The sequence below is a fragment of the Bos indicus x Bos taurus genome, chromosome 15, assembly GCF_003369695.1.
Source record: "Bos indicus x Bos taurus breed Angus x Brahman F1 hybrid chromosome 15, Bos_hybrid_MaternalHap_v2.0, whole genome shotgun sequence".
Classification (NCBI taxonomy): domain Eukaryota; kingdom Metazoa; phylum Chordata; class Mammalia; order Artiodactyla; family Bovidae; genus Bos; species Bos indicus x Bos taurus.
Window position 1 is genome coordinate 41,137,648 of NC_040090.1, and position 23,836 is coordinate 41,161,483.

Sequence of the window (23,836 nt, forward strand, 5' to 3'; positions counted from 1 at the left end):
ACTGAACTGAACAAATCAAAATTCAAGATTATGTTTTGAATTTATGTGAAAACATAAATGTATTTGTTTGAGGGTAGGTGTGTGAGTGGGCGTTCTTGGAGTTTATATAATCATTGTAGTGTATTCTTGCTTTAATGCTGCTCCTTTTTGTGTTTAGCGATTAGTTCTAATGTTCTGTTGACTGTTTCCTCATAGCAGATTTTTTTTTTCATTCTTCTAAGAGTTTTTATCGTATTTAATTCCTAAAGTTATTGCTTTGGGACCACACTTGTTAAAAATTTACTTATTTATTTTTGGTTGCTCTGGGTCTTCATTGCTGCACGTGGGCTCTCACAAGTTGCAATGAGCGGGGCCTACTCTGTCGCGGTGCACAGGCTTCTCATTGTGGTGGCTCCTTCTGTTGCAGAACACAGGCTCAAGGTGATTGGGCTTCGGGAGTTGCAGCATGTGGGCTTCAGTAGTCACGTCCCAGGCTCAGTAGTTGTGAGGGCCACACTTTTTAACTTGAGCATGTTGTTGCTACTGACCACGGGAAATGTAGCTAGTCACAACTGGCATGTGCTGTGAGTCTAAAATAATGCCAGATTTCAAAGACTTCTAATGAAAAAAGAATGTAAAATATCTCTTAATAATGTCTCCTATTGACAACATGTTGAAATGATAGTATTTTGGATATATTAGATACAATAATTACTAAAATTAATTTCACCTATTTCCTTTCACTTTTAAATGTAGTTACTAGAACATTTTAAATTGTATATTTGGTTTGTAGTTGTGACTCATATGTCTGTTAAGAGCTGGACAAGAAGTTTCTGAATCTTCCATCCTCTAAAATAATTGTGTCCCATAGTTAAGGTTGAGGGCCAAGTACATGGTATTAAAAGGTCAAAATGTCCTATAGCCATTCTGCCAGAGTTGCTTAAGAGGTTGTAACTCTGTGCCTGGCTGAACTTTAAAGAGGTCTGTACCTAACACAATAAATTTTTTTTTATAGTCTTGTTTTAAAGCTTTAGTTTTTTTTTTTTAATTGTGATGTTTATAATGTAGAGCTTTTTCTTTCACCTATAACATAAGCATACTTGTTGTGCTGCTGAGCTGACCTCTTACTTGAAATCAGATTTCATAGGACAGCAAAGACCTACAGTATTAAAAGCATCTACCCTCAAGGGAAAGTGGTTTTGCCCCTAGGGGACGTTTGGTTGTTACAGGTGTCGGGCATCTGCTGGGTAGATGTCCTGCAAGGCATAGGAAAGCCCACCTCAATAAAGAATTGTTCTGTTCACAATGTCAGTAGAACTCAATGTGAAAACACTCATCTATTTAAAGATGTCCACGTGTTCAGTTGTAAGAACTGTAAGGATGATGGGATGTACGTGTTTTGAGGAGGCTGTAACTGTTGTGATTACCCTCATGATGCACCACCCTTAGTTAAGCAGAAAACAGTATGGTATTAAAGTAGCATGTGATTTGTAAAAAAAAAAAAAAAAAAAAAGTCTGAGTCAAGCTTCCATCCTGCTGTGTAGTAGCTGTGTGACTGTGAGCAAATGACTTAATTTTTTTGTATCTGAGATTTCTTATTAGCTAAATGAGAATAATAGCCTTTGTTTTACTCATCTCATAGGGTTGCTGCTGCTAAGTCACCTCAGTCGTGTCCGACTCTGTGTGACCCAATAGACGGCAGCCCACCAGGCTCCGCCGTCCTTGGGATTCTCCAGGCAAGAACACTGGAGTGGGTTGCCATTTCCTTCTCCAATGCATGAAAGTGAAAAATGAAAGTGAAGTTGCTCAGTCGTGTCCGACTCCTAGTGACCCCATGGACTGCAGCCTACCAGGCTCCTCTGTCCATGGGATTTTCCAGGCAAGAGTACTGGAGTGGGGTGCCATTGCCTTCTCCGAGTTTCATTTGATTAGTATTTTAGGTAATACATAAGAACATAATTTGTATATGTGTAAGCATTATACAACATTGTTGATGCCTTTACATGTTCTATAAGAACCCAAGGCCCTTGTTCATGGTTTCCATCAGTTTTGACTTCATTAAAAACCAGTTTTATTTATATTGGAGATCAAAGTCCTTTGGCTTGACAACTTTTTGTTTGTTTTAAGCCACACCATGGAATTTGTGGAATCTTAGTTCCCTACCAGGGTTTGAACCCAGGGCCCCTGCAGTGAGAGAGCCAAGTCCTAACCACTGGACTGCCAGGAAATTCCCTGACTTGGCGGTTTTAATCAATCAAAGCTCTAATAACTAGTTAACACAAAAGGCCCATCAATCTAGCTCTTGAAAAAAAGAGATACGTTGTCAGAAGAATGTATCTTATAAGAAACTAAGAATTGGAACTGCTGAACAGCTATACTTCACAGGAATCAGAGTTGCAAAGGAATCAGGACTGGTTTGATTATGTCTGATTATTTGCTGATGTCAGTCCTCCTTTTTCCTTCTTCTGCCCTCTTCCATGGCATCTCTGCTCCTTTCTTTTCTCTGCAGACAGGCTTCCTCTGCATCTTCATTGAGTGTGCATTTGGTTTCACCATAGCCATGCTTTCTCAGGTTTACTGCCCACAAGCAAGTCAAGATTTCCCTGGAGAATTTGTGGACTCAGCTTGACTTTTTAAGCCAGGCCATGTAAGTTATACCTCATTGGTCAGTCTTAGGTATGCCATCTTCCGTGATTATTAAGGTCTATGGCTAGGGTGGCAGACTCTCCCAGAACATGGGTTGGATAATTATCGCAAAACTCATTTAGTATAGACAGTTTGAATGTGGGTCACATTTCATATATATTTTCTGGGGAGTTCCCTGGTGGTCCAGTGGTTAAGACTCCGCACTTTCAGGGGAAGGGCACAGAAGTGATTCCTGGTTGGGAAACTAAGATCCCATATGCTGTGCAGGGCAGCCAAAAAAAAAAAAAGTATGTTCAGTACTTTTGTCTAGCTATGTGATCTTGAGCAAGTGAACCTTGCTTTTCTTAGGCTCTTTTTTTCATTCCTAAAGGAATGTATTAGATCACTGGTTATTAATCAAAGGCCAGCATGAGTTTGAGCTGTGGGACTTTTGCAAAATAACCCAAGACCAACTTCCAGAGATTCTACTGGTAGGTCTGGGATGGAACCCAGGATTTTAAAATATATATATTATTTTTAGTGGGTTTTTTTTTTTAAATCAGAGACATATAAAGAAAAAAAAACCCAAAAGACCATATCTTACTCTACAGATAGCTACTGTATACTTTTTTTTTAAGTAATCATGGTTTCATGTTTATATTTAGATATCTAAAAATAAAGAGACATAAAAATAAAAAGTGAAGGACCTGGATAAACAAGGTCCTGCTTTAGCATGGGGAACTATGTTCATTATCCTGTGATAAATCATAATCGAAAAAAATATATATATAGATATAGGGTTGGCCAGAAAGTTCGTTCAGGTTTTTAGATACAGTGTTTGGAAAAAACTGAACAAGCTTTTTGGCCAACCCAAAGGTATAACTGAATCCTTTTGCTGTACAGCAGAAATTAATGCAGCATTGTAAATCAACTGTCCTTCAATAAATTTTTTTAAAAACTGAAGGACCACTACCTTGTAGTATTCATTGTGTAAAACCAGTGAAGATTTTTTTTGTTTTTTTAAAGTCTTCCTGTCAATGCTGACATGTCCCACGGTTCCCTAAAGGTCCCTCTGTTGCCATACTTCTAGTATTCCTTTCTTGAAAGAGAACATACTTTAAAAAATATTTCCGGTTGCTTTCATTTTGTTCTCCCAAGGAATATATTTACATCCTAATATGCAAGTTTGTATACAGCAAAAAATAAAAACTGTATCTGCCGTGTGCATCAGGGCATTATTGTAAATTGGATTTTACTGAACGAGGCAGCAAAAGGTACCAGTTGTCCTCTGTCCTATGTCTATCACTCTACAACTACATAAACTCTGCTGGCCCCAGCCAGAATGTGTTTATCTGATTTACACTGTGTAAATGAATGCTGTGTGAGATTTCATCTGACAAAGGAGTTTGACTCCTTAAAAAAATGTTTAAGAAAGGAAAAATACCACTGGTTTCACATAATATGTTCCTTTTAAAAACTTATTTATTACTTTACAGTGTTATATTGGTTTCTTCCATACATCAACATGAATCAGCCATAACGTGTTCTTTACACAGATAAGCAAATAGGCCCTACATAACTTGCACAAGGTCACATAGTGAATTTATGATAGAGCTGAGGTTCTCTCTTAATTCTCAGAACATACATTAAGCATAAAATAGTAATGAAGTCATTTTCTGTAAATGGTTTTAGAAGCTAATTAGTATTCACTGATAATAGCTTCTAAATGGCCCTTGACTCATTTCCCTTGTGATAACACATCAGGTGGTTTTTCTTTTTACAAGGACCACTTAAATACCTAAGCCTAGTTTATTAATTTAGCTTTTGAATTTTGAATTCTGTCCATTTTTGTCCTTGAAATATCCGCAGAATCATTAGTCAGTTGTCCCGGGTTGGTTTTCGTCACTCCATGGTTCCGATTATACAAACTGCGTTGGTTTTCGTCACTCCATGGTTCCGATTATACAAACTGCGTTGGTCTCCTCGCCTCTTTTGTCTTTCACTGCATTGTGCACCATTGCCAGTTTTCTCCTTTGAAACGCAGAGCTGATCTTGGTCAATCCCATGCTTTAAACTTTTTAGTATCTTTTACTTTGATTATCTAGGTTTGCACTTCAGAATGACACCTAAAACTCTTCCCAAATGTGGGCCTAAACTTCCCTTTCTTTTTTATGGTATTAATTCTATTATATAGATATAATGTTCTTATATTAAGTTTCCATTTCTTCCAGACACACTTTCATACTTTTGGTGATACTATTCCTACTGCCTGGACTGCTCTGCCCACCCCTCTTTTTCAACCTCCAGATTTTTTCTGTAGACAGCTTTCCCTAACCTATAGTTCTCCCAACTTTTAAATTTTGTCCCTCTAGAACTTTACGTGGACTGCCGTGATAGCAATTATTATATTCTATTATTGTCCTTCATTTATAGGACAGTTTAACTAGCTAGACTGAGAGCCCTACCAAGGCAGGGGCCATATCATTTATTGTTGTTGAAGTAGGTACTTAACCAGTCATTTGTCAAACATTTATTATTTCAGAACTTCTGCCATGGTGGAGTCAGAGGTGGGTGGAAAGGGAAATTAGTATGGAAATAGGATAAAAGAGAGTGGTAGACATAAAGCAAGTTCCAAAAAGAATAAAATAGTTTGAGAACTGAAAAGATAAATGTTGATTGGGATTGAGAGATAAAGGGTTTTATAAGGAAACATTTCCAGTAAAAAAAGGAGAGGCTTCCCATTCCATTCAAACATTCTATACATGGAGATAAAAAAGGTTTTTTGACTGTGTGTCCCTTGGCTATTTGGAGATTTTTCCAGGTGTTGTTGTTGAGTCTCTGAGTTATGTCTAACTCTTTGCAACCCCATGGAATATAGCCAACCAGTCTTCTCTGTCTATGGAATTCTCCAGGCGAAAATACTGGAGTGAGTTGCCATTCTCCAGGAGATCTTCCTGACCCCGGGATTGAACCCGAGTTTCCTGCTTGGCAGGCAGATTCTTTACCACTGAGCCACCTAGGAAGTCCATTGTATGTTATATTGCATTGCTATTTCAGTGGTTTTCTTTTAAGAGGTTCCTTTTGCTAGTTGGTGTTGCTGTGGGTACTCATCCTACTGTATTTTGCAAGAATGCCTTTATGCTGGGTCTGTTTTGGATAATTAGAGCTACTAGTGGAAATAGTTCTGTTGCAAATAGTGCTTACTAATAATTCTCATAATATGTTAATGTTAGTGACTTCAGTTGGTTTAGAAATAAGAAATTCTGTTACCAGCCTCACTTCTGCCATGCTGACAGAGACTTGGAGTTCTCAGTAGTTCTTCCAAAACTGGAGCTTCTGCCCCTTATGTCACCACCCCTGAGCTGTGGACGTTAGGATAAGAGCAGAAACAAGTACATTTTTGGAAAACATTTTGAATCCTCCTAACAGGTTTTAAGTTCAGTCTTAACTTCATTGTTTTGGCTTAATTAAATTAAATGCCAAACCTCTGATAATCTGTTTCATGCCAGAATTAAAACTTGTCCTAGGAGAGAATAACAGAACAGATTCAGGTGTGGGCCTTTCCTGAATAAAGTGCTGCCACCACCTGGTCTGAAGGTGTGGGCTGTTGGGCTTAATCTTTCAGACCTGGGAGATGATAAACTTGGTACTTTTAGAAAGGAAGAGAAGGAAACAGCAAGAACTCTCTTCTCATGATTTGGAGTCCCATGTACAATTAATTTCTGCCTTTAGAATTTGTGTAAAGCTTAATTCCAGTTCTGCTAAAATAAAACTTACACACTAATATATATATAACATATATATATTTTAAAAATGCTAAATAGAAACAAACCAAGATATTAACAGTTATTTTTTGCATGCTGGAATTACAGCTCACTTGAACTTTTCTCTTTACTCTTTGCTGTGGTAACCAAATTCGCCCAATGTATGTGTTACTGTTATAATCAGAAAAAATAATAGTGAAATTTTAAAAATAATAGTTACTTTTTAAGGGATTCATAGAGACTCTTCTGGTTCTTGCAAATAAGAGAAATTTTCTTATTCAAATTACCATTTATTTCCTTTTAATTTTACTAATATATATTTCACGTACTATACAGTTCACCAGTTTAACATGTGCAACTCAGTGGTTTTAGTAGATTCACAGAGATGAACAGTGATCACCACAGTTTTAATTCTAGAACTTTTTTAACACCTCCCAAAAGATTTTTAGTTCCTTTGAATTATGCTCATATAGTTAGTGGTATAAACCCTTTACCTAGCACTGTGAGTAATGACCGGAGAAGGCACTGGCACCCCACTCCAGTACTCTTGCCTGGAAAATCCCATGGATGGAGGAGCCTGGTGGGCTGCAGTCCATGGGGTCGCAAAGAGTCGGACACGACTGAGAGACTTCACTTTCACTTTTCACTTTCATGCATTGGAGAAGGAGATGGCAACCCACCTCAGTGTTCTTGCCTGGGGAATCCCAGGGATGGCGGAGCCTGGTGGGCTGCCGTCTATGGGGTCGCAAAGAGTCGGACATGACTGAAGCGGGACATGACTGAAACGACTTAGCAGCAGCAGCAGCAGTGAGGTATGATGGCATATATGATATAGATTTTGACATTGAGGAACTGCTAGGCTAATAGGGAAGAAAAGGAAATACAAATTCTTTAAAATAAGACAGTAGCGACTCGCGGCGGCCACAGCGCAGATTCGACTTGACTCGCTCGCAGTTCGCTCCGCGCCCTCTGCAACCATGTCTGACAAACCTGATATGGCTGAGATTGAGAAGTTCGATAAGTCGAAATTGAAGAAAACGGAAACGCAAGAGAAAAATCCACTGCCTTCGAAAGAAACGATTGAACAGAAGCAAGCAGGCGAGTCGTAATGAAGCGTGCGCCGCCAGTATGCACTGTACATTCTACAAGCATTGCCTTCTTATTTTACTTCTTTTAGCTGTTTAACTTTGTAAGATGCAAAGAGGTTGGATCGAGTTTAAATGACTGTGCTACCCCTTTTCACATCAAAGAATGGAGAACTACTGACAACGTAGGCTGCGCCTGCCTCTCCCATCTGCCTGTGTGGCTGGCAGGGAAGGAAAAGAACTTGCATGTTGGTGAAGGAGGAAGCTGGGTGGGACGACAGTGAAATCTAGAGTAAAAAGCTGGTCCAAGGTGTTCTGCGGGCTGTAAAATGCAGTTTAATCAGAGTGCCATTTTTTTTTGTTGTTCAAATGATTTTAATTATTGGAATGCACAATTTTTTATTATGCAAATAAAAAGTTTTAAAACCTGAAAAAAACCAAACAAACAAAAAAGACAGTAGCATCAAGTGCCAAGTCCATGATACAAACTAAATATTACAGAGATGCTGAGGATTTGAAGAATCTGCTCTGTTTGGAATGATGAGAACAGGCATCATGAATTTAGAAGGATGGAATTTCCTAGGCAGAGAAGATGTGGAATTATATCTTTTATTTTTGTAAAGATACTTTCAATCTTCACCCATTTGGAAGTGTGTCCATATTTTATCTAGATGTTTTAACATAAGCCTGTCTTTACTTAGAAAACTGCCCTGCAACATTTATTAATATACCACAATACATGAACATAGATAATTACTAGCTTGTAATTCAGCAATGACACTGAGATCTACTGCTTGTTTTTCCTTTTTTTCCCCCTGATTTTTTATTTATTTATTTATTTTTTATTGAAGGATAATTACTTTACAGAACTTTGCTGTTTTCTGTCAAACCTCAACATGAATCAGCCATAGGTATCCATGTATCCCCTCCCTTTTGAGCCTCCCTCGCATCTCCCTCCCCATCCCACCCAGAGCTCTAGGTTGATACAGAGCCCCTGTTTGAGTTTCCTGAGCCATATAGCAGCAAATTCCCATTGGCTATCTATTTTACACATGGTAATGTAAGTTTCCATGTTACTCTTCCCATACATCTCACCCTCTCCTTCCCTCTCCCACTGCTTGTTTTTTAATTGATTTAACAGTTACAAGGAAAAGCCTAAGACAGACTCTGTATAGCCATCCATGTCCGTTTTGTAAAGACCGTACCACACCTTCTGTACTGTTATCCTCTAATGCGGGGCTCTCTCTGTCCCCCCAACCCTTGTAGCTCCTCCACACTCCCACCCCCCAACCCTCACCTCCCACCCGCCACCATTTAAGTGTGTATTGCTGTAGTGGATCATTGCTCAGAATGAAGAAGACCTGCCATTCCCACTTAGAATGATGAGGACCTGACCATTCCCAAAGTTTAGACAGCTCCATTCCAAAACAGCAGAATGATTTTTAAAAGTTGTTTTGTCCCTTACAGTATGGTAAATAAAATTTTTAAATTATCTACCCTAGAAAACTTTATTTGATGTAAATATATCCTGTGAATAAATGAAATATATTAAATCAGAGTGTTGTGCAGATTTTTAAAAATATCTAGGTGAAACCTGAAGATGGAGGGAACACTCATTATTTAGAAGCTTAAATATTTAGCAATATAAATAAAATTAATTTTTATCAGTTCTGATACCAGAATCAGATTCCATGAAGCATATTCATTTCCTTCGACACAGGGTTTATAAATATTAAAAAAAGAAAAAAGAATAGGAATAAAAAGCACCAGGCAATTGAAAATATGGAATTTTTATTTACCAAAAACTCCATGTTGATGTGCAAGTGATAGGGGGTGTGACAGAACCTCTTTTGGAACCGAGAGTTCTCTTTAATAGAAACAAAGAGATTCTAACAGCTCTTTGAAAAAAGGCCAGTAGAGTCATCTGTTTCACTTTGTTGTGTCTTTTATTTTCAGATTTCTCTGTCAGCTTTTAGCATCTGTTGTATCTCATCAGTCATGATGATATTTGCTCCATTATTTTGAAATCTTTACAATATAAAACAGCTTTTGGCAGAGTTATTTTTGAGCCAAGTACGACAATCTGCACAGATAGGATGTGGCAGCACCGTCACTACATGCCCACAAAGTAGAAAGTCATGTCTTCAGGTTTCATGGTAACTTAATTTCTAAAATAGGTCATCATCTTTAAAAAACCTCTGTGGCAATTTAGTTGCAAAGTTGTATCTGACTCTTAACAACCCCGTGGACTGTAGCCCACCAAGCTCCTCTGTCCATGGGATTTCCCAGGCAAGAATACTGGAGTGGGTTGCCATTTCCTTCTCCAAAGAAACCTCTAACATCAGTGCAATTATTTAAAGTCTTATGGTGTTCAGTTCCAGACAAAGTGAAAGGGAAGTCGCTCTGTCATGTCCGACTCTGCAACCCCATGGACACCAGGCTCCTCCGTCCATGGGATTTTCTAGGGAAGAGTACTGGAGTGGGTTGCCATTTCCTTCTCCAGGGAACTTCCTGACCCAGGAATCGAGCCCAGGTCTCCCACATTGTAGACAGACGCTTTACCGTCTTGAACCACCAGGGAAATTCCAGAGAAGTGATCTTCTAAAGTGATAGTGTGAAAGTGTTAGTTGCTTAGTCGTGTCCAACTCTTTGCAACCCCATGGACTGTAGCCTGCCAGTCTCCTCTGTCCATGGAATTCTCTAGGCAAGAATACTGGAGTGGGTAGCCATTCTCTTCTCCAGGGGATCTTCCTGACCCAGAGATCGAACCCGGGTCTCTCTCCTGCTTTGCAGGCAGATTCTTTACCATCTGAGCCATTTTTTCCCCCACAGACTAGCATCATATGGATTCTGATGTCTCCCACAGGTGACTCAGATGATCTAACCCCTGCTTTTTCATTGGTTTTGAAATTGAAAATGACTTTTACATTGTTTTTAGAACATATGTACTCTTATATATAAATATTTTTTTAAAAAGCATTATTTTACATATATACTATATTTTAACGGAGAAGGAAATGACACTCCGTTCCAGTATTCTTACCTCAGGAATCCCATAGACAGAGGAGCCTGGTGGGCTACAGTCCATGGAGTTGCAAAGAGTAGGACATGACTGAAGTGACTTAGCACATTATATTTCCAAAAATATTATTATTATATATATATATTATGTCATTTTTAAAATTTCAGAATTTTAAAATATTTTTAAAAATACACACACACACTTACTGGAATATGTCAAGGAACAGCTGCATACAGTGGACCAATGTATACTGCCTGGCTTAAGTTTTCAGTTTCCAATCTCTGAGTGCTGATTATGCCCCCTTGTGGATCTCCTGTTGACTTCTTCCAGAGCTGCTGACTTCAGCCACATAACAGAATTAACCTGACCGGCTCAGGATGATAGAATCTTCGTCTGAGTCTGGAACCTGAGTCTGGAAACCCACATTTTATCTTTTTTTTTTTTTTTCTGAAAATTTTAACTTCATCTACTTTATTTCTGTGTAAATACTTTAAATTGTACTTTTGGTCTCATCTAGATTGTCTTACAAGGACATGCAACAAGAGTAACTGCTAAATCTCAGCAGAGTGGAGAGAAGGCCTTTCGATGTGGCTATGACGGATGTGGAAAATTGTATACAACAGCTCACCATCTGAAGGTATGTACGAAGGAAGGCTGTGTCTAGATATGAGGATACCTAGGACGTTAAACGCCAACTTGATGTACTTGTAGCATTCAGACACCATTGTTCTCCCCCACCTATCAAGATACAAATGCTCACACTCATATACACACAAAAACCTATGCAGATTTTAGAAATAAACTCTTTGAGGACCAGGACTATGCTTTCTTCATCTTTGTCTCCCTCGTGTCCAGCATATGTCATAGCATATGATAGGTACTCTACATATTTGAATAAATTTTTCTCATGTGAAATTTATGTAATTATATGGGAGATGTGGATATAATCACTCCGTTAACAGTGATTTGCTGCAATCCAGCAAAAGTTGGTGTTGATTGTCCTGTCACATACATAGGCCAAGTATTTTGATCGAAGCTAAATACAATATACCATCACTCAAAAAAATAATAGCTAACTTTTATTGAATAACTTACAGTGCGTCAGGAAGTGTGCATTTAGCATATTTGGAATAGCAGCCCCAGAGCCCATCTCTGCTGCCTATCAGTATGTAACCTTGACATGTTACTTGACCTCTTAGTACCTCATCTTCCTTATCTGTAATATTAGACCATAAAGATTATAAACCTCCCTCAATGAGTAGCTGTGAGAATTAAGTAAGTTAATTCTGTGCCTGTAAAGTACTGAAGAGAATGGCCTGGCAAGTGGTAAAGGTTCAGTAAATATCGGGCATTGTCATGAGTATTCATTTGTCACAGCAGCCCTCTATGGTAGGTACTATTATGCCCCCATTTTACAGAGAGAACTTTGAGGCTGAGAGAAGGCAGATGCCACAGTCACACCACTAGTCAGTGGTGAAGCCTTGCTTCAGATCAAGGCCCCTGTAGCAGCAGCCTCCACACTCTTAACTTTATGTTGTGTAGTGTCTCCTTGTACTCGCTCTCAATAGGTATATGTTCCATACAGACACCTTTGAGCAGTTTAGAAAAGCTCACACCTCCAATATTCCTGTTCCTTACTTAAAATGAGTACGTCTTAACATATAGCATTCGGTCTATATTGAGAATTAGTAGTTTTTGAGAAAAGTTATCTTCTGTCTTTCAAAAATAATATACAAGCAACAAAATAATTCAGCAGTTGGGGGCAAGGAGGAAGTCTTTGTGGAGACCATCTACCTGCAGAATGCCTCGAGGAAACAGACTCATGCTTTTGCTTTAATGACAGGTCCATGAGCGGTCACACACAGGAGACCGGCCTTACCAGTGTGAGCATGCAGGCTGTGGGAAAGCATTTGCAACAGGTAAAACTTTGAGTTATGTTTATTGGTTCCACTCGGGAGCAGAGACAGGTTAGAGGAAGGAACTGACCGCCTGCCTTGGTCTGAATTAGTGGGCGTGCAGTGACTAGTTTTCTAGTCTCTCCCTTTCTTCCTTTTGTCCCACTTGGTCTGTTCTCTTTGTGTTCTCATTTTTCTCCTCAGACCTGTTTCTGCCTACTGTGTTCATATTTCACTCCACACACTACTTTCTTTTAGCAAGAAACACAAAAGCTGAGCATTAACACTGACTCAGAGTTTAACATTAGGACAGACTCTGGGGGGAACCATGATCTAGGGCTTAGCAGTGGGATGGGTCCTGCCCTGGGACACATGCAGCAGGGCCAGGACTGGTGCTCGGACTCCTGACTTCTGCCCTGTTCTTCACTCCATGCCTCCATTCTGCTTCAAGATTTTGGAGTATGAGTAATGCACATATAATAAGATGGGGACACTTTAAAAAAAGAAACACACAGTCTCTTCTAGTCAGAGATGAAACTGTTGAATTTTCAGCTGGACAGTCCTGATCTGTCATGCTGTAGTACCTGTTTAATAGTTATTCTATTGTGTTTGCCTATTATATCCTTGGTGTTTACTGTACTTTTCAATAGCTTAATCTCAGTGGGCATGCTTACAGGAATCTTGTATAATTAAATTTCTTTTAAATTTTTCTTGAAGGTTACGGATTAAAAAGTCATGTCAGAACTCATACAGGAGAAAAGCCATATCGGTGTTCAGAAGACAATTGTACCAAATCTTTCAAAACTTCAGGAGATCTACAAAAACATATCAGAACTCATACAGGTACTGGTGTGAAGAAATACTCTATCTAGGCCAGGAGTTCTTCATCTGCAGGGAGGGTCTTGGGGAAGTGGTTTCTGGAAGCGCTTCAGGGAGTCAGTATCAAGGGCTTCGCTTAAACTCATGAAACTCCATGTAGTCTGCCATTCGTGCAGGTCTGTTTCCAGGATGAGGGCCTGTAACATTGTTAGACTCTCAGTGGGTTCCGTGTTCCAAAAGATTAGCAGTGGCCCTAGACCGCCAACCCTCTGTTTTCAGGAATTATCTGAGCACCAGGCTTACGTACCTAGGATTATATGTCTGCTTAGTAGCCCAACTGAGACCAGAACCTAAGGCACCCAATTTCTTTAGCATGGCTTCTCCTGCTTTAAGCTGCTCCTATAAAAAGAAAAGAATCTGACGTCCTTACAGCCCCACAGAAAGAAAGGCTTGTTCCTTTCTTGTGATCATTTTTCCTACCCTTTAAATTCCTTCTCTCCTTTTCCTACGGGGTACTTTGTTCAAATCTTCCTTCCCCTCCCCTCCTCTCCTTATATTTGATTATTTGCTGATTGGTGTTATAAAGGTAATTATTTGCTTTGGATTAGAGTTGGAAGACTTTCAGAAACTGTTGATAAGAGATGCTGGTATAAGCTGTTGACTAAGTAATATATTGATAGCATAAGGTCATTTAGTTTGAGATTTTACTGCAGATGTTTTAAACATAATCTTATCACTTTGTCCCCAGATATTTCTAAGTATTCTGAGATAGTTTAGCAAATTTTCATGGAGGATTCTTCCCGTTATCAGTGTTTAACTTTTAGTTCAAATATGATTCCAGATCGGCTTTACAGTGTTCAGAAACAAAGCTGTAGGTCCCTGGTTCTATTTCATTCATGCTCTTATTGTTATATGAAAGGCAGGTGTTTCTAAGCTCCCGAGAATAATAATATATTCAGTGAGTATTTTTAATGCATATTATGTGTGAGACACTAGATTTTAAAAAGACCAAAAATTTTTTTCTTTTCTTAGGGGATTCCAAGGCTATTGTAACTTAATCCTTATGCTTGACTCTGTTTTTCTTTTGTATTTCTTTGTGATATGTAGTTCTTTGTCGCTTATCTCAGTTCATTTTTTAGTATGCCTTTCTGGATGACTCCTGTCTTGGAAAGTCATGTAATCAGTGATGAGTTTTGAATACTATTCAGGTTTTCCTATGTAAATTAACATTTGGAGTAGACAATGCTGTTTGCAGAAAAAAATAAAACAAGAAAAACAAAGGGAAGCTCAATACAAAAAGGCTATAGAGTCTGAGCATGAATGATCCTAAGCAGAATTGAAGTATAAGACATTTTAATATCTGTGTATTTTTGCACCATTTAATGTATTTCCCTTTGTGTTTTCAGGAGAAAGGCCCTTTAAATGTCACTTTGAAGGCTGTGGTCGGTCTTTTACAACATCAAACATTAGAAAAGTGCATATTAGGACACATACAGGAGAAAGACCTTATTACTGCACAGAACCAGGATGTGGGAGGGCATTTGCCAGTGCAACCAATTATAAAAACCACGTGAGAATACACACAGGTAACGGTCTCTAGTTCTTGGTCTTCTGTCTTTCAAGGCTCAGTTTTAACTCCTGCCTCTCCCATAAACCATTTGCAGGAATCTCTTCCCTCCTTCCTGCCACAGCAGTGGATTACATAAATTGAACAAACTTCGCTTTAGCATTTATACATTTATTTATGCAATAGTTACTGCATGTCTGCTGTGTGTTCCCCTGCTAGGCATCAGAAATGCAGAGATAGACAAAACATGTCAAGGGCAGTTGATTTAGGGAGGGGTCATAGACATAATTGTTGCAGAGTATCTATGTATATATTTTTTTACCAGCTTTATTGAGATATAATTCATACACTATACAATTCATCCATTAAACTATATGATTCATTGTTTTTTTAGTATATTCACAAGGTTATACAACCATCACCACAATCCAATTTTTATAGATATTTTCTGCTGTTTTTTTTTTTTTAACTTTTTTGATGGTGCCATTTACAGCACAAAAGCTTTTAATTTGATGCTCTGCTTTGTGGTTGTATTTTTTTATAGTTGACATATAATTGATTTACAATTCTGTATTAGTTTCAGGTGGTTGTATTTTTGATGGGAATGGAGAGGAGAATGAGAGGATACATTAGTTTTATAAGAAAATTTTAATGTATTATTTTTATTACTCATATTAAGAGTAAACTTGTGATAATTCAAAATTAAAAGACATTTAGAATGGAATGTTAGTTGTGTAAGGTAGTATTTCTCAGGCTACATTCTACAGACGCTGGATATCTCTGGAAATATTTTCAGGCATCTATAGCAATCCCTTTACTTTGAGAAAGGTACATTAATAAGTTTTGGATACTGTTTGGGAATGGTACATTAATAAATTTGGATACTGCTATGGACCTAAGAGAAGCAGAAGATATTAAGAAGAGGTGGCAAGAATACACAGAAGAACTGTACAAAAAAGATCTTCACGACCCAGATAATCACGATGGTGTGATCACTGACCTAGAGCCAGACATCCTGGAATTTGAAGTCAAGTGGGCCTTAGAAAGCATCACTACGAGCAAAGCTAGTGGAGGTGATGGAATTCCAGTTGAGCTGTTTCAAATCCGGAAAGATGATGCTGTCAAAGTGCTGCGCTCAATATGTCAGCAAATTTGGAAAACTCAGCAGTGGCCGCAGGACTGGAAAAGGTCAGTTTTCATTCCAATCCCAAAGAAAGGCAATGCCAAAGAATGCTCAAACTACTGCACAATTGGCACTCATCTCACATGCTAGTAAAGTAATGCTCAAAATTCTCCAAGCCAGGCTTCAGCAATACGTGAACTGTGAACTTCCTGAGGTTCAAGCTGGTTTAGAAAAGGCAGAAGAACCAGAGATCAAACTGCCAACATCTGCTGGATGATGGAAAAAGCAAGAGAGTTCCAGAAAAACATCTATTTCTGCTTTATTGACTATGCCAAAGCCTTTGACTGTGTGCATCACAATAAACTGTGGAAAATTCTGAAAGAGATGGGAATACCAGACTACCTGACCTGCCTTCTTGAGAAATCTGTATGCAGGTCAGGAAGCAACAGTTAGAACTGGACATGGAACACCAGACTGGTTCCAAATAGGAAAAGGAGTATGTCAAGGCTGTATATTGTCACCTTGTTGATTTAACTTCTATGCAGAATACATCATGAGAAACGCTGGACTGGAAGAAACACAAGCTGGAATCAAGATTGCCGGGAGAAATATCAATAACCTCAGATATGCAGATGACACCACCCTTATGGCAGAAAGTGAAGAGGAACTCAAAAGCCTCTTGCTGAAAGTGAAAGTGGAGAGTGAAAAAGTTGGCTTAAAACTCAACATTCAGAAAACGAAGATCATGGCATCCGGTCCCATCACTTCATGGGAAATAGATGGGGAAACAGTGGAAACAGTGTCAGACTTTATTTTTTGGGCTCCAAAATCACTGCAGATGGTGACTGCAGCCATGAAGTTAAAAGATGCTTACTCCTTGGAAGGAAAGTTATGACCAACCTAGATAGCATATTCAAAAGCAGAGACATTACTTTGCCAACAAAGGTCCGTCTAGTCAAGGCTATGGTTTTTCTTGTGGTCATGTATGGATGTGAGAGTTGGACTGTGAAGAAGGCTGAGTGCTGAAGAATTGATGCTTTTGAACTGTGGTGTTGGAGAAGACTCTTGAGAGTCCCTTGGACTGCAAGGAGATCCAACCAGTCCATTCTGAAGGAGATCAGCCCTGGGATTTCTTTGGAAGGAATGATGCTAAAGCTGAAACTCCAGTACTTTGGCCACCTCATGTGAAGAGTTGACTCATTGGAAAAGACTCTGACACTGGGAGGGATTGGGGGCAGGAGGAGAAGGGGACGACAGAGGATGAGATGGCTGGATGGCATCACTGACTCGATGGACGTGAGTCTGAGTGAACTCCGGGAGTTGGTGATGGACAGAGAGGCCTGGCGTGCTGCGATTCATGGAATGACAAAGAGTCGGACACGACTGAGCAACTGAACTGAACTAAACTTATGGATAGAGAGGAAGGAAGATTTAAAGAAAATTTACTTTTTTTAGAAAAAAATTACTCTGTCAATACTATAGAAAGAAGTTAAAGGGAGATGAGGCCATAAGCAAGGAGACTGATTAAGGGCCATTAGAATATTTTAAGTGAGTGAGATGGAGAAGGATAAAAATGAAAGACATTGAAGAGGTATCAGCAAAGGACCTGATGACCAACTTAGTCATGAGGAATGAGAAGAACTTGTCTTCTAGCTTGTGTAATAGGTTCAGTGATAATGCTAAGATGAGGATGACCAGGTTGGGAAGGGAAGATAATAGTGTGGGTTTGCAATATATAGTTCTCTGGGTTTCCCTCACCACCTGAACTCTCACCATCTGTATATTTGCTGTAATGGTTTGTAAAATTTTTACTCATAATTTGATTCAAATTGAAACCCCACCATAATGAATCCACTTGATACATGCATTTTTCTATAAAAGGAAAAGATTTTAAGTTGCATATGAATCTAAATGAGAGAACATAGAATACACTGTGGTAATATTTCTGATGCAGTCATATCTTATACTCACATTGTATATTATACATTACTTTTTTTATTATACATTATTGCCATCATCTTGCCCACATTATTTGTGTTTCCTAAGAAAGTAGAATATCCTGTGAAAACCTCAGAGGCCTGGAAAAGATGGCTGTGGATTAGAAAAAAAAATTGTCTTTTGCTAATATAATCTGAATTCCTGTCTGTCTTTAAGATTTGTTGTTCAGTTGCTAAGTTGTGTCTGACTCTTTGCAATCCCTTGGACTGCAGCACACCAGGCTCCCCTGTCCTCCACTATCTCCCAGAGTTTGCTCAAATTCATGTCCATTGAGTCAGTGATACTATTGAACCATTTCATCTTCTGCACCCCCCTTCTCCTTTTGCCTTCAGTCTTTCCCAGCATCAGAGTCTTTTCCGATGAGTTGGCTCTTTGCATCACATGGCCAAATATTTTTAAGATACTTCATTTTAAACTTATAGTACGTGTTTGTGGTGTAGAAAGAAAACAAAATTCCTATTTGATACTCTGCTATTATTGTGTATTATACACAAACTTATACATGCTACTGAGTTCAGAGTGTTAATAATTAGATAAATGGTGTTTTAAGTGCTTCATTTTATGCAGACATTCTTGGTGGGTTAAGAGCCTTTTTGTAATATTTGGGGAAAATGGTTGGGGTTTTTAGATGGATTGGGAAAACTATTTTTCCCATCTAAAGTAATGGAATATAGAAAGTTAGCCATTCAACATGTTTTATGGGCAAATTAGATTACAGTCAGAGGGATGCCTGCTTCCCAAGTGGCTCATTGGGAAAGAATCTGCCTGCAATGCAGGAGATGCTGGTTCAATCCCTGATTGGGAAGATCCCCTAGAGAAGGACATGGCAACCCATTCCAATATTCTTGCCTGGGAAATCCCATGGACAGTGGACCCTGGCAGGCTACAGTCCATGGGGTTGCAAGAGAGTCAGACACTACATAGCAACTAAACAACCACCACAAAGAGGAATGCCTACATTAAGTTTGGTCATTATGATCTTTGGAATATGCAGGTAGCGTAGTGCTTTCAAATGTGGCTGTACATCAGATTCACCTTTTTAAAATAGACTGATTCCACAGATCCTGTCTGCAAAGATTTTGACAGTTTTACTGAGGTGAGGCCCAGGTATCAGTATATATTAAAAATCCTCCAGGTCTTTTAAATGCATACATGGTTAAAAGTCACTAAAGTAAGGATATCCAGTGGCGGTTTAGTTGCTAAGTTGTATTCGACTCTTGCCACCCCATAGACTGTAGCCCGCAAGGCTCCTCTGTCCATAGGATTTTCCAGGCAAGAATGTTGGAGTAGGTTGCCATTCCCTTCTCCAGGGAATCTTTAAAACCCAGGGATCAAACCCGGGTCTTCAGCACTGCAGGCAGATTCTTTATCTATTGAGCTCTCAGGGAAACCCCCTCAAGGATATCCAGTAGGTAGTTGTAAATGTTGGCCTGACCCAGGAAGTAGGTCTGGGTTGGAAGAAAAGATTGGCTGATGATCATCAAGTAGATAATACAATTAAAGCCCACATTATGTATAAGTGGAGCATAAGACTCAGCTTGTAAAATGCGGTCCATTTTAGAAGAATGATGAGATGACCGACCCAGTTGAGAGTGCAGCTAGCCATTGCTGCTGCTGCCGCTGCTAAGTCACTTCAGTTGTGTCCGACTTTGTGCAACCCCATAGATGGCAGCCCACCAGGCTCCGCCGTCCTTGGGATTCTCCAGGCAAGAACACTGGAGTGGGTTGCCATCTCCTTCTCCAATGCATGAAAGTGAAAAGTGAAAGTGAAGTCGTTCAGTTGTTTCTGACTCTTCGTGACCCCGTGGACTGCAGACTACCACGCTCCTCCATCCATGGGATTTTCCAGGCAAGAGTACTAGAGTGGGGTGCCATTGCCTTCTCCACAGCTAGCCATTAGGGAGCTCTAAAGTGCAACTCAGATCCATTTATGTCTCCATGAGAAGATGCTCAACATTGCTATCACCCAGGAAATGGTAAACAAAACCACAATGAGATATCACCTCACACCTGTCAGAATGGCTATTATCAAAAAGATAGTAACAAGTGTTGATAAGGATGTGAAGGAAAAAAAATCCTCTTGCACTGTTGGTAGGAATGTAAATTGGTACAGCCACTACAGAAAACAGTTTGGAGTTTCCTCAAAAATGAAACAGAACTACCATACAATCCAGCAATTCCACTTCTGGGTATTTGAATGAAGAAAATAAGACACTAATTTAAAAAGATATATAGACCCCTGTGTTTATTACAGCATTATTTGCAATATCCAGGATATGGAAGCAACCTAAGTGTCCATTGATAGGTGAATGGATAAGTGTGATACATTTACATACAAACATACAGTGGAGTATTAACCATAAAACAGAATGAAGTCTTGCCATTTGTGACAACATGGTTGGACCTAGAGGGTATTATGCTAAGTGAAATGTCAGACAGAGGAAGACAAATACTGTATGATTTCACCCGTATGTGGAACTTTAACAAACCAAATGAATAAACAAACATAAAGACAGACTCATAGATAAAGAAAACAAAACTGGTAGTTGCCAGAGGGCAGGGGATTGGTGGATGAATAAAACAGGTAAGGGAGATTAAGAGGTATAAACTTCCAGTTATAAAATAAATGAGTTATACAATGTGCAGCATAGAGAATATAGTCAATAATATTGGAGTAACTTGGTATGTTGACAGACTTATCATGGTGATGATTTTGTAATACATAATATTATTGAGTCACTATGTTATACACCTGAAACTAATATAATAAGTCAGTTATATCTCAATTGTAAAAACTATAGTTTCAAGACAAAACTAGAAAAAAACAACGCCCCCCCCCCCCAGCCCCCGGCCCCATGTATTTATATCTTGACTGTGGTTTGGTGCCACATAGTGGCAGTCACTGCTCAAGCCTGAATATGAGTAGGGCTGGTTCTCTGAATTGGAGTTGCCTGACATTTTCCTGCCTGGTCTTGCCCTCATCATGTCTCCTCCACAACTATTCCCCAAGATAAAAACTTCAACATATAGTACTAGAATAAACAAGCCCACCAAGAAGAGTTAAATCTTTGTAATTTTTCCCTATTCCAGGTAGTCCAAGACTGAGACTATTAAATACTGTATATATGAGTTACTTTAGCTTCTCCTCCCCAACCCTGGCCCCCATACCTCTTCTAAGTGGTTAAAAGTGTTCATTTAAACTACAATTAGGCTAATTGGTTCCAGTTTGGTTTCCCTCACTGTGTTAGATTCCCTGCGCGGCACCCTCCCACAACATACAAACAGTGTCTAGATATTGTGATATTAAATAATTATTGGTAATTTTGTTCTTTATAAAAAGCATCCATCTTTTATACAGTCAGAAATACTCATGGATGAGATGGAATGTACATGGAGTTGTTTCAGAGGGGGCAAACGTGTGGCGAATAATTGATAGTTGAAGCTAAATGATTGATTTATTGCACTGTTTCTCTATACTTGTGTGTATGTTTGAAATTTTATATAATGAAAAGTTCTAAAAATATGTGCACTGCCTGTATTATTCTCAGACTGTTTCATGGAAAAAGAATTGCTTTGCATTGAATTGTTTTTAGTGAATATTTAATAGCTTTTGATTGGTTGCAAGAAGTCAAGTGAAGTTAATATGAAATATGTGTCCAGACTATATCTCATACACTTTTTAGAAAATGTTTGTTTTTTATCCTTATAAAACCCTTAGGGTAAGCTACATACATTATACTAATAATTGCATTTATTATTTTTATTATTATTTTGGGCTGTACCAAGTGGCTTGTGGGATTGACCCCAGGTTCTCTGCAGTGAAAGTGTGGAGTCCTAACTACTAGACTGCCAGGGAATTCCCTACATTTATTATTTCCATTATTAATATAGTATCACTAATGATATGTAGATTATCTAGTTATAAGTAACAAGAACAGTTTCATCAATGCTTTTTTTGTGTGTGGCTCTCTGTGTGGCATGTGAGATCGTAGTTCTCCAACCAAGGATCGAACCCATGCCCCCTGCAGTATAAGTGCCTAGTCATAACCACTGGATTGCCTGGAAAGTCCTCATCAAAGCTTGTAGCTGGGCAGTAAATATCTCCATCCTTATTTTTCACATTTCTTGAAATTAAACAAAAAGTGGTATTCAAGTGTGGGGTATGACTCAGGTTGCAGACCACCTTTTGAGCCAAGTTGAAACCATAGTCAGAGAGTCTTTTCTTATGCTGTGCCTTACAGCAGGATAGAAAGGGATTTAACAACTGTTTACTTTTGCTACTAGTGGTTTCCTTCATACCCTTCATTCCCTGTCCACCTCCTAGAAGGTATGGAATGATTATGCCTTCATAACTGAAAATTGATTTTTTTTTCCCGGTGCCATTCTTTTCTTAGGGGAAAAGCCATATGTTTGTACAGTCCCTGGGTGTGACAAAAGGTTTACAGAATATTCCAGTTTGTACAAACATCATGTTGTTCACACTCACTCCAAACCATACAACTGTAATCACTGTGGGAAGACATACAAGCAGATCTCCACACTGGCCATGCACAAACGAACAGCGCACAACGACACTGAGCCCATCGAGGAGGAGCAGGAAGCCTTCTTTGAGCCTCCCCCAGGTAAGGGTTTTTCCCAGTATTTTATTTTTATGTCCAGTATTTTATTGTTTGAAAATCAATAGTTACGAGCATAATGTATGATTGAAAGCATTATCTCTAACCATAAAGTTTCATTCAAATAGTCGCACAAAAATACCGTTTACAACTGCAATAATTGCTATCAAAGTAAGGTACTTAATGCTCTGAGATGTATAAGAGGGGAAATTAATCTAGTCTCAAAGGTCAGAGACAACTCCCCTGAAGAAGTGATTTTTGGAGAGATCATGGGTTCACTTGGTGTACGGGCAGGGATGTACAAGGGTTGGGGGGTAGGGTGGTAAACAGGGAGCAGAGGCAGGAGAATGTTCCAAATGGAGGGACTGGCACATGCAAAAAGCCCTGAGGTTGGAGAGAGCCAAGTAAATTGGAGAGACTGAATGAAGCCTGGCCAGCATGGCATTTCTGCCTGGGAGGGTGATATGACATGAGGCTGCACAGCAGGGTAGGGGTAGCTAGACTATTTGGGTGTATTAGAATGTTGGTCTTAATCAAGAGTGGTGAAGCATTCCTAAATAACTCTTAGTTGATTCATGTCTATTCAGTAGTGTTGTGGGAGACAAAAACATTCATTTCAGTAAGGATAAACTCTTGAGAAAAACAGAATTAGATTCCATGATTTCAGTTAAATAACACAGCATAGTTAAATAGATTAAAATGAAATAGGTTTTTCTGAAACAGAACAAAACATATATATTGTCCTGTTTCATTGAGTAGTTCCTAAATGAAGTAAGTTTGAAAATTAAAACATTCTTACCCAATCTTACAACTAATATTAAAGGATTGAAAAACATACAGGTAGGGAAAAAAATGGAGAATAAGGAAAAGAACAGATCATTCACTATCTACTCAAATAATTCCGTGTAATTCTAATTTATCTTTTCAGATATTAGTCGTGTGATAGTAAGAAAATACAGAGAAGGAAATGGCAATCGATTCCAGTATTCTTGCCTAGAGGATCCCGTGGACAGAGGAGCCTGGTGGGCTGCTGTCCATAGGGTCACACAGAGTCAGACACGACTGAAGTGACTTAGCATGCATGCATGCATGCATTGGAGAAGGAAATGGCGACCCACTCCCATATTCTTGCCTGGAGAATCCCAGGGACAGAGAAGCCTGGTGGGCTGCTGTCTATGGGGTTGCACAGAGTTGGACATGACTGAAGCGACTTAGCAGCAGCAGCAGCAGTAAAAAAATAACATTTCCTTCACTCTTTTTAGAATATTTCATCCATATCACAAGGTTTGCAGGATCTTAGTTCCCTGACCAGGGATTGAACCCAGGCTCCATCAGTGAAAGCA

The 23,836-nt window shown here is 39.0% G+C and overlaps 1 protein-coding gene and 1 pseudogene across 6 annotated transcripts in view; both read left to right on the plus strand.

The window, feature by feature from the left end:
* The window catches only part of ZNF143 (zinc finger protein 143), a 66,147-nt gene that overhangs the window by 23,601 nt on the left and 18,710 nt on the right, over positions 1-23,836 (plus strand). For all 6 annotated transcript variants that reach the window (XM_027563243.1, XM_027563241.1, XM_027563242.1 and 3 more), the window contains exons 8-12: positions 10,993-11,112; positions 12,319-12,394; positions 13,088-13,213; positions 14,596-14,775; positions 22,272-22,499. In XM_027563243.1, the coding sequence (XP_027419044.1) occupies positions 10,993-11,112; positions 12,319-12,394; positions 13,088-13,213; positions 14,596-14,775; positions 22,272-22,499 (730 nt within the window). The remainder of the gene's footprint in view (positions 1-10,992; positions 11,113-12,318; positions 12,395-13,087; positions 13,214-14,595; positions 14,776-22,271; positions 22,500-23,836) is intronic.
* Positions 7,274-7,843, plus strand: LOC113905663 (annotated as a pseudogene).